This window comes from Lacerta agilis, chromosome 15, assembly GCF_009819535.1.
Source record: "Lacerta agilis isolate rLacAgi1 chromosome 15, rLacAgi1.pri, whole genome shotgun sequence".
NCBI lineage: Eukaryota > Metazoa > Chordata > Lepidosauria > Squamata > Lacertidae > Lacerta > Lacerta agilis.
In genome coordinates, this window is record NC_046326.1 from 36,126,700 (window position 1) to 36,141,679 (window position 14,980).

The 14,980-nt window shown below is 44.8% G+C and overlaps 1 protein-coding gene and 1 long non-coding RNA gene across 29 annotated transcripts in view; one reads left to right on the forward strand and one right to left on the reverse strand.

Moving 5' to 3' along the window:
* Positions 1–4,273: 4,273 nt before the first annotated feature.
* Positions 4,274–10,793, reverse strand: LOC117060232. Its single transcript, XR_004427980.1, has 2 exons — positions 10,753–10,793; positions 4,274–4,875 (listed from the first exon to the last, which is right to left on the reverse strand). It is a non-coding gene; the product is annotated as an uncharacterized LOC117060232 (long non-coding RNA).
* A 742-nt stretch (positions 10,794–11,535) lies between these two features.
* MSI2 (musashi RNA binding protein 2) overlaps positions 11,536–14,980 on the forward strand; it is a 394,953-nt gene continuing 391,508 nt past the window's right edge. For all 28 annotated transcript variants that reach the window (XR_004427934.1, XR_004427936.1, XM_033171346.1 and 25 more), the window contains exons 1-4: positions 11,536–11,685; positions 12,176–12,216; positions 12,775–12,856; positions 13,536–13,620. Coding sequence is in view for 26 of the 28 variants with exons in the window: in XM_033171346.1 (XP_033027237.1) it covers positions 11,624–11,685; positions 12,176–12,216; positions 12,775–12,856; positions 13,536–13,620 (270 nt within the window). In the remaining 2 variants the exon portion in view is untranslated. The remainder of the gene's footprint in view (positions 11,686–12,175; positions 12,217–12,774; positions 12,857–13,535; positions 13,621–14,980) is intronic.

Sequence of the window (14,980 nt, forward strand, 5' to 3'; positions counted from 1 at the left end):
TGTACCAAATTGGACTGCATACCCTCCAAGTGTCCCGATTTTCCCAGGGACAGTCCCGAAATTACAAAAGCTGATTTGATCCCAGAATGTCCCTAGTTCCCTCACCAGCGCCACTGCTGAGCTTGGGGAGGAAGATGAGCTGGCGCTTGTCGTGAGCTGCGGGCAATGGCAGTGGCAGCTGCGAGAGAGCAACACCCTGTTGCGTCTCCATGGCCATTTCTGCCATCCTCCTCCCTTGGGCAGCTCGTGGCGGCTGCTGGAGAGCAGTTGAGGAGGGGAGGCTGCTGCCGCTGAGGCCCAGCTTCGTGTGACGCTCCAGTTCTGAGGTGCAGACAGGGCAAGGCTGCCCTGGGCAGGAAGAAAGGGGGAGTGGAGCGGAACGCAAGGAGTCTTGATTTTTTTTGTATTAAAAAAAAATTCTTTGTGCGTCTGCGTCTAATCTTGCCCTTTTCTAAAAATTTATTTGTTGGTGTGCGTTTTTCTTTTTGTAAATCTACAGAAGAATGAAGTACAATCAAACCGTCATTAAGGGGTTTTGTCAGGACGGTGGAGTGTTTGTGTGCTGTGTCCTATTGCTATCGGTGGTGGTGGTGCTCACCCTTCTATTGATAAGAAGTGTTCTGCAGGAGTAGGGAACAGAAAATAGGGGATTTGGAAAGCTCAGCAGGGGGCAAGAGTGAATAATGGCCCTGTTTTCATCTGAGGAATGTTGGAGGGTATGGGACTGCAACTATACTTATTTACGGAACTCATATTTCACAGGGCTGGGCTTATCCCATGATTTCCACGGGAACATGGACATTACTAAGCAACAATATTCAGCTTCCTGGAAATCTCAGGTTTCACATTTTATTTGAGACAAAGCAAGTCTCTAGGCCTTACAGATGTGAAGTGGCTGAAAGCGAAATAGGAATGTTTGTTGAAATCTCAAAAGCCAGAAGGGTGGCTGAAGATTTCCAGGTGTTCAGGCGCAAGGATTCCCACGACCTAACAAAACCAGGATGGATCATGCCAGATAGAATCAGAGCAGAATAATTTATGGAAAAGAAGAGGATGCTGATGCAAATTTGGACAGCTTATAAAAATAGTATAAATCAGGTACAGAGCAAAGATGGATTTTAGCTGTTTGTTTTCTTGAATTTGTTGTTTCGGGGGCTGATGTTTTGTGAGAGTTGCTTTTTGTGTGTGGCAATTTTATTGTGGATATGTTTTTACATATTGTATTTTTCATGCTGCATGCTGCTTTGAATTCACTTTCTATTTTCAAAAAAGGCGAGGTACAAGTTTTAAAATATATAAAGTTGTACGTAATGGATGCAGAATTTAGCACATCGCTTTGTAAAAGTGCGAACAATTCCAGGCTACTTATTGCAACCTGTAGGAGCACAGTATTCTGTGGCTAGTAGTTAAAACTAGCCTGGGACTAAGCTAAGCACAGATCTTGGGGCGTATTCTACTTCCATTGGTCCCACTCCCTTCACTTTCTGTTCTCAACCTCCCACCCCACATCCTGTTGCAAAAGAGGGGGTTAGGGGCACTACTGAATATCTGCCCCTCCTGCAACATGCTTCCTGGGGGTGATTGTCTTCTGGTGAATGGAGACCCCACCCACAATGCAATAGCCTCTCACCCCAAGTGCCAGGCTGTTGGTGAAAGGGGTGCCATATCTCGCTTTGATGTGGTGACGGGTGAAAGCCAAAGGGAGGGAAAACACAGCTGCATCACCATGGTGATTTATATTTGTGTTCAGTTTACATCCTGCCCATCAGTTTAATTGACTTTGACTGAGCATTAGGAAAAATGTATTGATGGTAAAAGCAGTTTCCTCCAGTGGAACCGATTGCCTAGAGGGGTAACGGGCCCCCTTATGGGGGGTGGGTCTTAAATTAGAGCAGGGATGGGGAAACTCAGGCCTGGTGGCTGAATGTGGCCCTGCAGACATCTCTATCAGGCCCTTGAAACTCCTTCCCAGGCCACACCCCTGCTTCATATCTTCCTTGAGTGTTTTTTTTACTGATAATGTTCTCTGATAATGCCTGTAATGGATGATAGAGAGTGCTGATAGAAGCTAGCCTATTGTAAGAGGTGAAATTTGCATTTGTGGCTCCACCCACTTCTGCCTCTGGCTCTGCCTACTGCTGGCATGTGGCCCTGTGGCTGAAAAAGGCTCCCCAACCCTGAGGTAGAGGCTGCACATCTGTCTGTGAGAGTCTTCTGCACGGAGGAGCAGGTTGGATGAGATGACCTTTAGATTACCTTACAACCCCCTGCAATGCAGGAATCTCAGCTAAAGCATCCATGACTGATGGCTATCCAACCTCTGCTTATAAACCTCCAAGGAAGGAGCGTCCACAACCTCGGAAGGGAGACCATTTCACTGTCCAACAGCTCTGTCAGAAAGTTATTCCTGATGTTTAGTCAGAATCTTCTTTCTTGTAACTTGAAGCCATTGCCTCGAGTCCTAACTTCCAGAGCAGGAGAAATCAAGCTTGCTCTGTCTTCCACGTGACACCCCTTCAGACAGGGCCGGCGTGTCCATTAAGGCAAACTAGGCAATTGCCTAGGGCGCCAAAATGGAGGGGGTGCTGGCCAGGCTTGGGCGAAGGGCGGAGCGGGCTAGCACCAGCTTCTCCACTGTAGCAGAGAGGGGCTGCTTGCCCCCTACACCACCACCCAGCTCCCGCTAAAGCAGGCTTTGGCGCCGGGCGGCGAGCGGGATAGGCGAGCAGCAGCTTCTCCGCTACAGCAGAGAAACTGCTGCTTGACTCTCCACTACCCCCCACCTCCCGCTAAAGCAGGCTTTGGCATGGGAGGGTGTGGGGCGCCAGAAGGTGGTCTCGCCTAGGGCACAAGAAGCCCTAGCACCGGTCCTGCCTTCAGATATTTGAAGGTAGCTACCCCATCTCCTCTCCTGTTTTCCAGGCTAAACATACCCAACTCTCTCAACTGTTCCTCATCAGGCTTGGCTTCCTAACCCTTGATCATCTTGATTGCCCTCCTCTGCACACGTTCCGGGTTGTGAACGTCCTTCTTAAATTGTGGTGCCCAGAATCAGACACAGTATTCCAAGTTGGTCTGACAAAGGCAGAATAGAGTGGTACTGTTACTTCCCTTGATCTGGACACTAGACTTCTGTTGATGCAGCCTAGAATAGCACCTGCTTTTTATGCTGCTGCATCACACAGTTGACTCATGGTAAGCTTGTGGTCTACTAAGACCTCTAGATCCTTTTCACAAGTACTACTAGTAAGCCAGGTGTCCTGCATCTTGTATTTGTGCATCTGGTTCTTCCTGCCTATGTGCAGAATCTTAATTCAGTTAGCTTGGGGCTGTTCTCCAATCCATTGAGGTCATCTTGAATCCCGATTCTGTCTTCTGCAGAATGAAAACTGTTTCTTAAGAACCTTTAAAGGGGGGGGGGGAATGCAAGAGATCTAGTGTGTGTGTAGTAAATAGGAAAAAGTAGTAGTTGGCCTCCATTGATTCTAGAATAAAAAGTTGTGTGTGCTCATCCTAAAGATCCATCCAGGGGTGCAGTCAATGCATCACTTGGGGGCTGAGGTCCATGGCCCCACTTAGCAGAACGAGCTGGAAGTGGCACATATTGTTTTACTAAGACTGCATCTGGCCCTGCCTCGATTCCTAGGGTTCCTAGGAGACTATTAACTGTGAAACTGTATGCATATATTCAAAACAGTGCCTTTATTCTGAGATATTTAAGATCAAACCAAACAAAGCAATGGATGGGTATCTCCCCCCCCCCAAATGAAAACGTTTAGTTATTGGCTTTTTTCATGTCGTGCCTCTCTCTCCTGCAGGAGGCTCCTTCCAAAGACGTTGAAGTGTTTACTTGGCTCATACTTGGTATGAATGAATATTTCTGCAAAATGTAGGCCACAGTGCCTCAAGCGACAGGATGTGCCACAGGGTGGGTACTTTGCATTCATATTCAACAGCTCTTCCATTTCTTGTTTGCTTCCTTATGTAATCATTCTAATACGATAAATATGTATAGAATCCCATAAAGCCTCCCACTGGAGAGAGGCAAACGTGGCAGAGGCGAGTGGGCAAAAGGAGAGCGTGCCTGAGAAAAAGGTCGGAGCAACGGGAGGCTGCGCATGTGCCCAAACAGATGCGCAGTGAATCATCACCCCCAAGGTTTTTTGTTTTGTTTTTAGTGTGCAGTTGGACACAAAATGTAGAGTCGGGGTGCGTGTGGATTTGTGCAGTTGGAAAGCTGATAATATTCATTTTGAATAATGGGGAAATTAGACATGTTAGAAGTATGTGTTTATTAAGCACTTGAATGACAGGCCATGTCAGGAACAGCATGCACGCAAATTATAGAAGGGTTGGAACGCATTCAATTTCCATACTTAAAACGAACTGTCCAAACCATATTAAAGGACCTTCTTCTTTTAGCTGGAGTCTTGTCTTCCACACCTTCATCTTTAGGCAGTTTAATGCCTTGTTTGCATCCTTGTAAATATTTTTGTACCTGTTCGTTATTGAACTAAGGCAGATTAAAATATGAAATGTTGCCGGGTGGTAGATAAGGCTCCTGTGGAGTACCCCTGATGCAGGCTGTAAACAAGGAGCAAAACACGCTTTTGTGTTCATTTCGGCCTTTTCTTTTTCTGTGTCTGACAGGGCGCTCGTGCAGTTGGCAAATCTGTTTAAAAAACCCTGATTACCCCACTGGGGTTGTGTGTGCAGTTGAACCAGTGTTCTGCACAGGGCTGAGTAGCAGTCAGTCTTTGCGATTGATTGGACATTGTTTTGGCTGGAAATAACACTGGTGGTGCCTTTTCAGTTAGCGCTTGTCGGCAGGGCAGAGGTCTGGGCAAGGCTTAAAAGTCTGCTTTGGAATATAGTCTGATTTAAATGGCAAATGAAAAGAAAGAAAGAAAGAGCATTGAATGTTCAAAACATTATTATGAGATCTTATAATAATATGGGAATGTTAACAATACAAGCAGTCAAATCTCTCCCAGGATGAGGGGGAAAGGAGAGAAGAGATGTCAAAAGGATCATGAAGGACTCTATAAATGCCTGTTTCTGGGGCAGCCGACTGGGTCTCTTAAAAGAGATAGCTAAGCCAAACTTCCCAATGTTCTTATAGCCAATGCGGTGCCCTCCAGTTCATGTGGGCCCCAACTTCCATTGGCCACAGCCAATGGAGCACAAACATCTGAAAGGCACTAGGTTGCCTACAACCAATATGAAGCTAGATGTGGAATATTCAGGACAGACAAAAGCAAGTAATTATTCATGCAGTGCCTGGTTAAACTAAAGAATTTGTTCCCACAGGATGTAGCAATTGGTGACCAACTTGGATGACTTTTAAAAAAGGAGTAGATAAATTCATGGAGACAAAGCAATCAATGGCTGCCTGCCTCAGTGGCTATGTCCTACCTGCACTTTTGGAGGCTATATGTCTCTGAATACCAATTGATCAGATTCACAAGTGGGGTTATTGGATCTAGGTTCTCCTTGCAGGCTTCCCAAAGTCACCTGGTTGGCCCCTGTGAAGAAAGGATGCTGGAGGAGATGGGCTTTTGGCTTGATCCACCAGGGCTCATCTTATGATCTTTAGATAGGCCACTGCTGTGACCCTGTAAGGCTGGTTTTTATGTTCATAGATGTTTGCCCTCCAGCAAAATAATTTAGTTATTTGTTATATTTATATCCCACCTTTCCCCCCAAGGAGCTCAAGGAGGCATGCATTAAAGACAGATAAAACATTAAAGTTCAAATTAAAAATGATGCTTGGTAACACTTGCCACCAAGTGACCTGAAATATTGATGTTTCGGTTGGATAATTATATATCTTCTGTTCTCCGGTGTCAACACTGAATAGACCCACTGAAATTAATGGGCATGAGTAACATTGGTCCATTAATTTCAATGGGTCTAATCTGAGCATGACTAATGTTGGATGTAACCTATTGCATTATCCTGCATTGTGTTGTCCTTATTTTTTTGGGGTGGTGGGGTGAGAAATGTACTTGCCTTTGGGTCCAGCTTATACGTCCTTACTAGGGCTGCTGCTGGATTTTAGCTAATCAATCATGAGGGGTGTTTTTTTAAAAAAAATCATTGTTATTAAATAAAAAATACCGCCCCATAGTTATAGCACAAGAAAGAAGAGAAAAAAGGACATCATCATATCGTTTGTATTCTAACATATTATAAATACATTTGTTGTTGTTCTTTCGTTCAGTCGTGTCCGACTCTTCGTGACCCCATGGACCAGAGCACGCCAGGTACCCCTATCCTTCACTGCCTCTCGCAGTTTGGCCAAACTCATGTAAGTAGCTACGAGAACACTGTCCAACCATCTCATCCTCTGTCGTCCCCTTCTCCTTGTGCCCTCCATCTTTCCCAACATCAGGGTCTTTTCTAGGGAGTCTTCTCTTCTCATGAGGTGGCCAAAGTACTGGAGCCTCAACTTCAGGATCTGTCCTTCTAGTGAACACTCAGGGCTGATTTCTTTAAGAATGGATACATACTTTCCCATAAATCTATTTATCTTACATTCCTAAGAAACATCTTAAATTATCTATATGTATAATAAAGGGAAATAGTAGTACCACTCCTATTCTGCCTTAGTCAGACCCCACCTGGAGTACTGTGTCCAGTTCTGGGCTTCACAGTTTAAGAAGTATACTGTATTGCCAAACTGGAATTCCTGCAGATGAGGACGACCAAGATGATAAAGAAGATGGAGCAAGCTTGTTTTCTGCTGCTCTGGCAGGTAGTACCCAAACTAACGCATTCAAGTTACAAGAAAGGAGAGTCCAACTAAAGATTAGGATGAACTTTCTGAAGGTAAGAGCTGCTCAACAGTGGAAGAGACTGTCTTGCAAGGAGGTGGGTACTTCCTTCATTGGGGGCTTTTAAACAGAGTTCGGATGGCCATCTGTCAGGCATTCTTTAGCTGTGATTCCTACATTGCAGCAGGTTGGACTAGATGCCTCTTGGTATCCCTTCTATGATTCTATGATTATGTGAAATACAAACACAGAGGGTTTGAAGATCGAACCATTATTAGTTTTATTCTATTTCTCAAATCATCTACCCATTAAATTTCTGCATAGGTACCAACAATAGTCTTGAACAAGAAGTGTATTTCCTTTTTCTTTTTACTGTAGAATATGTGTGCTTTTAGACTGGGCTTTTAGAGATGGCTGATTGCCTTTCCTAATGTAGTTTTTTTCTGCCTTTCTGACTGCCCATTAATTGTTCCTTTTCATGTTATTTGTAATGCTTTTGTGTCTGTTTTAGTTACCAACTGTTAGCCCCACTGGATTTTTGTTTTGTAAAGAAAGGCAGGCTATACAGTTTAAATAATAGTAGTAATATTTTTCAAGTGTGGAGTGAAAACAGTTTTGATCCCCCCCCCCCGTATCTCCACCCTATTAAAATTTGATGCTCATTGACTTGTGACCCAATCCTAAACATATATATTCAGCAGGCATTCACCTTCCTCCTTAGTCAGTTTTGCATATGATTCATAGTTGAGAAAGGGTATCTTGCCATGCCATGACCGCCTTTGGATGCCATGGCTAGGTTAGGGTTTAACTATGGTTTCAGGCTGAGCACCAAGGCTAACCCCCACCCTCCCACATCATAGGTAAGCAATGTTCTTAAGAAAAAGAATTATGAATCAAGGACAAATTACTGTGTGCTATTCGTTTTGATTGTAAACTGCTTTCAGGAGTCTTTGCTGAGATCCAGATGTGGAAAGTTGATTGACTGGACCAGATTACTGTGGCCTAGTTAATTTCACTCCTAAAGTCAACTTTAAAAAGATTGCTTTTATGGCAAGGAAGTGCAGAGGGGGAGAGGGAGTTTGCATGAGGGAATATGTAAAACTGTCCTTCCGTATACCTTTTTAAAAAACACCGAACCATTTATTTTTTTTAAAAAAGTTCAACTTTCTTAGACGTTGCGAGGGGACAGCAGCCTATGCATTGTGGGCACCATCCAACAGGCACATCTGCTAGTGGTCATGCTGAGGGCAGGCAGGTATTCCCATCCAGTCCAGCATCCTGTTCTGTTCAGTTGGTAGAGCATGAGGCTCTTAATCTCAGGCTCATGGGTTCGAGCCCCACGTTGGACAAAAAGTTCTTGCATTGCAGGAGTTTGGACTAGATGACAACCTTCATGGTTCCTTTCAACTCTAAGGTTCTGCTATGCAGCAGAAGGACACACACACACATGAAACTTGCGCATCATGAACAGTTTCTGTGGCACAATGTTGTCTCAGAGTCTCCAAAAAGCTAGCAGCTATACATGGCCCCGAGTCTCTTCCTTGGTCCAGTGGCAGAGCAATCCTGTTTGTGCTTACCCAGAAGCAAGTCCTAGTAACAATCCATTATTTATTTATTTAATGAGTGATCAATGCATTATTTTAATAGCAATAACAACAGCAGTGTATTTCACTTGCTGTCCTTCCTCTGGCAGGTGGAGGACCACTTTATTCCAACAGGCTTTTGAGAACCGGCTGTTTTTAATAGTTCTCTGCTGTTTTTACTAGTATTTCAATATATTTGTTTTTATATTGTTTTAATTGTATTATAGTTTAATTACTTGCAAACATTTTTAATTTTTTTTTTTAAAAAATGCTTTCAGCTTTTCATATTTTGTCCGTGTTGTTTTGATTCTGGTAAGCGGCCTTGGGTCTGGGGGAAATGTGAGATATAAAGAAATATAATGACACCATGTGGATGCAGGAAGCAAACAGAGAATACTGGAGAGAAGTTGAAGAGGTGTGTATCCAAAGATGGATGTGAGATGCTCTAGAATCATCATCATTCCCATATTTATGAAGGCTGGAGGTGTCCAAAATCTTTGCATGGGAGTCTTCCATAAACTGGGAGGATTGTGACACATTTTTTTAAAAATCCTCTCTTGACCTTGAAATGGCACCACACTGGAAGACATTATAAACAGCTCCTCCTTTTCATGCCTTTGCACATTTGAAGCAAATTGTCCCTATCCTACCATGTAGTAGCAGTGTTGTTACTATTTTTGAGGAAGGTGGGGCAATACAATTAGATTTTTTTAAAAAAGAGAAGGCAAAAATAGTAATTCTGATTAAAAGCACAGCCTCTTTCAAGTTTCCTTCATTTGCAGAATCACCTGCAAGCAAAATTGCCCCTGCAGAGAATAAAGTGAGGAGTCCCACAGAGTGGCATATGGGATCAGGCCTTTTGGGGCACATTTTTTTACGGTTGTGATCCGCTACCAACCACTCCAGCCAATGTGATTATATTTAAGCCAGGAACCGGAGAGAAGTCGATCGGCATAATGCAATTTGTGGGATTACTTTCTATCTGTTCCAGGGGCACAAGGAAAGAAGATATGAATAAGGGGAGGTGGAAGATGATGAACGGGATGGAGACCCCCTCCCCAAGGCCTTTATTCAGTGTCTCTTCTGAATGTCTTTTCCAGAATGGGTTGCTGCCAGTCATGTAAGCCAAAGTACAGATTTCATGCAGGTATTGCTATTTTCTTATAGCCCTGCTGTTCCTCCCGTTTTGAGCTACCAGCTCCCATTTGTTGCCAAGGAGCAAACTACAGTATATGTTACGGTGCAGCCACGTTCAACAACAAATCCCCAAGGGCCCCCACTTTCTTCCCTACCAAAATAGCCTTCGGGAGGTTGTGACTTGCCTTGCAGAAGAGAGGAGATGGAAGGTGGGTTCTAAGCCCTGTCTCTGCAATCAGTTTTCCCTCCCCAAAACTCTTCCTTTGGCTGCTTCTGCCAAGGTGCATGTTTATAAGAGAAACACACAGTCCCCAAACACACACAATATCAGCGAAAAGTGAAATTCAGTTGAAGGGTTAAGCCCTTTCCCCCTGTCCCTTCTCCCCTTCAAAAGCAAACCTTCCCATGGGCACTTTGTAAGGAAGGCTAGAGCCACTGGTGCTATCCTATAATAATCAGTTTGTCCCATATTCCCTCTTTAAAAGAAACAGATTGATGCTCCAACCAAATTTTGAGTTACCCCCTCAGGATGCTTCAAGTACTTGGGTCACGTAAACTGCAGTAATTTCTAATGTGGCTATTGCGGCAAAGTGATTCTTTGTATGCGTGTGCCAGTACAGCTCCTTGCCAATGGTGCAAGGGACCCTAGGGATGCCTGTGGCGTCTGTAGGCCTTTTTTCATTTGCCCGCTTTTCGGGAGGTCCGCGGAGAGTGCCTTTGGCAACGTGAGAACGGGCCTTTTCAGGGGTCACTCTCCGCCTGTGCTCTCCCTTGCGAGGCTCTCCTGGCACCATCATTACATAACTTAGGAGCCAGGCAAAAACATTTCTTTTCCGCCAGGCCCTTAATCATCTGTGGCTTCCTTGACTGGGTGGGACGTTTTTTTAAAAAACAGGACTGTCTTTCAGTCTTTTCCCTCTATGGCCGTTTCAATGCATGGGTTTGTTTATATATTGAGTTACTTTGGTAAACAAGCAACCAATACATTGATGATAACAACAACAACAACTTGTATACTGCCTTTCATCTGAAGATCCCAGGGCACTACAGAACATAATAATAATAATAATAATAATAATAATAATAATAATAATAATAATAATAATAATAATAATAATAATAATGTGTGTGTTGTGCGAGAGAAGCCCTCCTGCTCATTTTTGCTGACAAGGGGCCCTGGGCCGATGCCCCAAGTCCTGCCCTGACACTGACAGCACCGGCGTTTTCTCCCTTAGGAGCTAAAAAGCGCGGCTAACCTGCTCCCACCACGGGAGAAACCTGGGGAGGAGACTGCAAGGCAGTGGGGCTGTCCGGCTAGCGATTCCCTGAGAGCGAGAGCGGCAGAGCGCTGTTTTGCCAGGCACAGGCAGCGCATGTCAGATCAGCCCCAAAGGATCCAGGTCACGGTCAAGCCAGGCTGCCAGGCGGAATCCGGCTGCCTGCGTCCGCCTGGCTCCTTGCGCTTCGAGCGCCAGCGGTGGGCGGGTGTCGGGGCGAAGAGAAGCGGGAGCCGGGGAAGGGGGCGGGGCCTCGGCGTGGATCGTGACGTCTCCCGAATCGGTTACTGTACGTTCTGAGAACTCCGCCCCACGTGCGTTCCAGGGAGGGGGAGGAGGGGTGGATGGGAGGGAGCAAGGCTGGCTGGCTGGCTGGCTGGCTCTGGAAGGGGAGGATGGCCGTGCGCGGAAGGGAGAGAGAGAGGAGAGGGGGGAGGAGGGAGAGAAAGCAAGGAGCTTGAGCTGAGCTAAGCTAAGCTGATCCCACGTGTGAAAGGATCTGGCTGGTTCCCCGGCTTCTCTCTCTCTCTCTCTCTCCCTCTCCTCCCCTCCAGCCAGTAATATTCGCCGGTAGCAGGAAAAGAAAAGAAAAAGAGGAGAGAAAAAGGGGGGGGGGAGAGAAAAGAGAGGGGGGGGAGAGAGAGAGAGAGGGAGAGGGAGAAAGAGGGAAAAGAAAGATAAAAGAAAGAGAAGTGATCAGAGAAAGGGGACAGAAAAGGGTGGGAGAAAGAAAGAACCAGGGGGGAGGGTGGGGGGGTTCTACAGGGTGGGGGCTGCTTTCTCTCTTTCCCCCCTCTCTCTTTCTCTTTCTCTCTCTCCACGGGGTTGAGCCGCCTTCTCGTTTGCAGCCATGGAGGCGGAAGGGAGCCAAGCGATATCTGGGAGCCCCAATGACTCTCAGCACGACCCTGGGTGAGTTGGATCGTCCGCCCGCCCCCTCCCCTCTGCGTGTGTCCTCCTCCTCTTGCATTTCCACTTTATAATGCTCTCCTGCCCTCCCCCACCACCTTTCTAACAAAACTGGGTTAATGGGGTGGGTGGGTGGGGGGTTGAGAGCGAGCGCGTGAGAAGCCCCCAATGGCTGATCCAGTGCCGGCTCTTTCTGGCTTGCTTTCCCCTCTCTTTCTGAGTTACTCACCTTGGGTGGGTTGCATTGATCTGCCCCCCTCCTCGTCCCCGCTCGTTCCCGGCTTCACCCCTTCTTTTGCTTCTCCACCTCCTTTTCCTCTTCTCTCCCCCCCACTCCCCTTGGCCAGACCAGGCTCCGCTTCCCTCGGCGCCCCCCCCCCCAGCCACCCACCCCCCCTTTCCACCTCTGCCTTCCTTTTCGCTTTTGTAAGTTACACGTCAAAATGGCCGATCTGACATCTGTGCTTAACTCTGTTATGTTTTCTTCTTCCAGTAAAATGTTTATTGGCGGCCTGAGTTGGCAAACATCACCAGGTAAGACGGGGGTGAGGGTGCGTGTGCCGTGTGGGGAGTGGTGGGGGGCGCCCCCATCTCCCACTCCCCCCCATCCCTCCAGCCCTGTCTCCTTTGATAGGTCTTTGTTGTTATCCCAGGTCAGTTGCATCGGGTTGTTGCCCCCCTCCTTCCCCTCCAGAACCCCCCCTCCTTTCCAACACTCTCACAGACAACACGTTTTTTGTTTTTGTTTTCCCCTTCCACAAGGTTAAGGAGATGCGATATTTTATTTGCTCCAAATAACAGATGCATTTCTCGAGTCCTCTATTCGACCTTAAATTTGCGTGCGCGCACTTTTAAGGGATGGCAGGCTGGGGGGCGAGGGGGGCGGGAAAGCAAAAGAAGCTTCCTTGCGCCACCAAAGAATCCTTTCCCATCTTCTGTGAAAGAAAATAACAGGTCATTCTCTCCCCTCCCCAGTGGCTGGTTTTAAATAATGTATTATTATTTTTATGTTTACGTTTGCTTCTGTTTTTTTTCCCTTTCCTTCCCCCATCTCCTCCTCTGTCTCTTTCTCTCTTTTCTCCCATCCCACAGACAACCTTAGAGATTATTTTAGTAAATTTGGAGACATTAGAGAATGTATGGTCATGCGAGACCCGACTACGAAGCGCTCCAGGTAAGTCATCTTTCAAATCAAAGTTTTCTTCCTATGGATACTCCTCCTCTCTCTCTCTCTGTGTGTATTTTATGGAAGCCTGAATATTCTGTCTATGAAGCAAGTGTCAATATATTTAAGAAATATATATATATAAATATATATGATTCCTTGTAAGTTTATAAATCTTTTTTTTTCTTTTTAAAAACTTCTGGACTACTCCTAGTTCTGACTTACAGTTCTGAGTCTTGTTTGTAAATGCTGATGGACACTGCTTAATTTTTGCTGGTGGGAACTTGTTAAATTATATCCCACTTTATCTCTCGGAGAAACTTGCTTCTGCTGTTTGGTTTTTTTTTTAAATTAAAAATAGTCTCTGGCTTGTTTACCCTCTTTTTAATAAAGAGGTCACATCCCATCACTTCTCACTTCTGCATAAAAAGCAAAGCGGAAAGGTCTCTCTTTTTGGGGAGGGGGAAGAGGAGGAAAGATTAAAAGAACGGTATATAAAATCTTCACCTTCTTCAGAACCAAAGTTTATATTTTAAAGGAGAGGGTGGTAGCTTGAAAGAGGGCAAGAGAAGATGAAACTGTGCCCATATTTTTTTAATATATATTTTTGCCGCTTCTTTTCCAGTGCTGAGTTCACGCTGTGTCCCATTTCCCTCTCCACCTTCTCTTGTTCTTTGTCTCATTTCAGAGGGTTTGGTTTCGTTACATTTGCTGATCCGGCAAGCGTAGATAAAGTATTAGCTCAACCCCACCACGAATTAGATTCCAAGACGGTATGTTATATGATGTGATGGAATTGGTGTTTGTGTGTGTGTGCGCGCGCGGCGTTTTAATGTCTCCTTTATTTCCTGCAATATTATGACTGTGACAGGCTTATTTAAAGAGACAGTGCCCCTTTTTTGTTGTTGTCGAGAGGTGCACTGTGCGAGGGGTGGGTGGGTTTCTCATTCAGATTTTTTTTTTTACTCCCTAAAAGAAGCACCAGGCTGTTACTAAGCCTGGAAATTCTTTCTGGCTTTATGAAATCTCTTAAAATGTTAAAATGTTAAATAACTTGCCAGCCACTTCAGTTTTAAACCAGTTTGTTGTGCTTAGGTGTTTTCTGCCAATTGCAGCTTAACCACTCAGCTTAAAGAACTGCATGTACAACAACAAAATAAGCTTTCTATTATGTCAGAAAAATGTTAGTTTTGCTCAGTGTTGTTGTTTTTTTTTTTTTAAAAAAAGTTTTGATATTATTATTACCAGAAAACTTCAAAATCCTCTTCTTCTTAATGCCCTTCCAGATATTATGCTCCCCCTTTTTAAAAACCTAACAAGGTGTGTTCTGTGGATCTGCAACTAATAAGTTGCAATGGGATCGTAGTCATTGTTTAGTTCTTGTTGATGTTATTCAAAGTCCTTCCATTGTACCGCACTTAAAACGGCTTGAAGAGTTAAATGCCAGTTTGATTTAAGAGTGTAAGAGTTTCCTGCTATCACCACCTTTCCCAGTTCTGTATCAAGTCCTAACTCATCTGTGGTACAAGAAAAAAGGGGAGTTTGTGCCCTGTTAACTTCATTAGTAATCTTTGAGCAAAATTGTAATTAAAGGACACTGGGAAAGGTCACCTCTGCCACAGCAGTTCTCTATATGGAGTGGGGGCCTTCCTCTCTTTCTTTTGAGGAGGGAGACATCTGATGCAGCTGCCTGATGTACACCCATGACATTTATAAAACTAATTAATGTGGATGCTTTTCTTCAACATTAATAGCACACAGTCCATTTTGTAAAAGGTGTGTGTGTCTATGTGTGTGGTTCTTTGACACAACATATGCACTAATGTTACCAAGATCTGTTTTGTAATGGATTCCTTTGAAAACAAACAAACAAACCAGGAATCAAACTGTGGTTTTTCCCTTCCAATTTCTAGTAACGTGCTTGCATGAAAGCGGGTGGAAATATTTTCGAGCTGTTAATAACTTTTATGTACAAATTCTGCTGGGCTTGTCTGAGCATGTAAGCCGTGCTCAAGAATTTCATAATTTTGGGGTTTATTTATTTATTTGGTGGGGTGGTAGCATTTAATGAGATTCGGCTATGCTCCTGGGAAATTGTCTCCTTATGTTCATACAAATTTATTTATTTAGGTG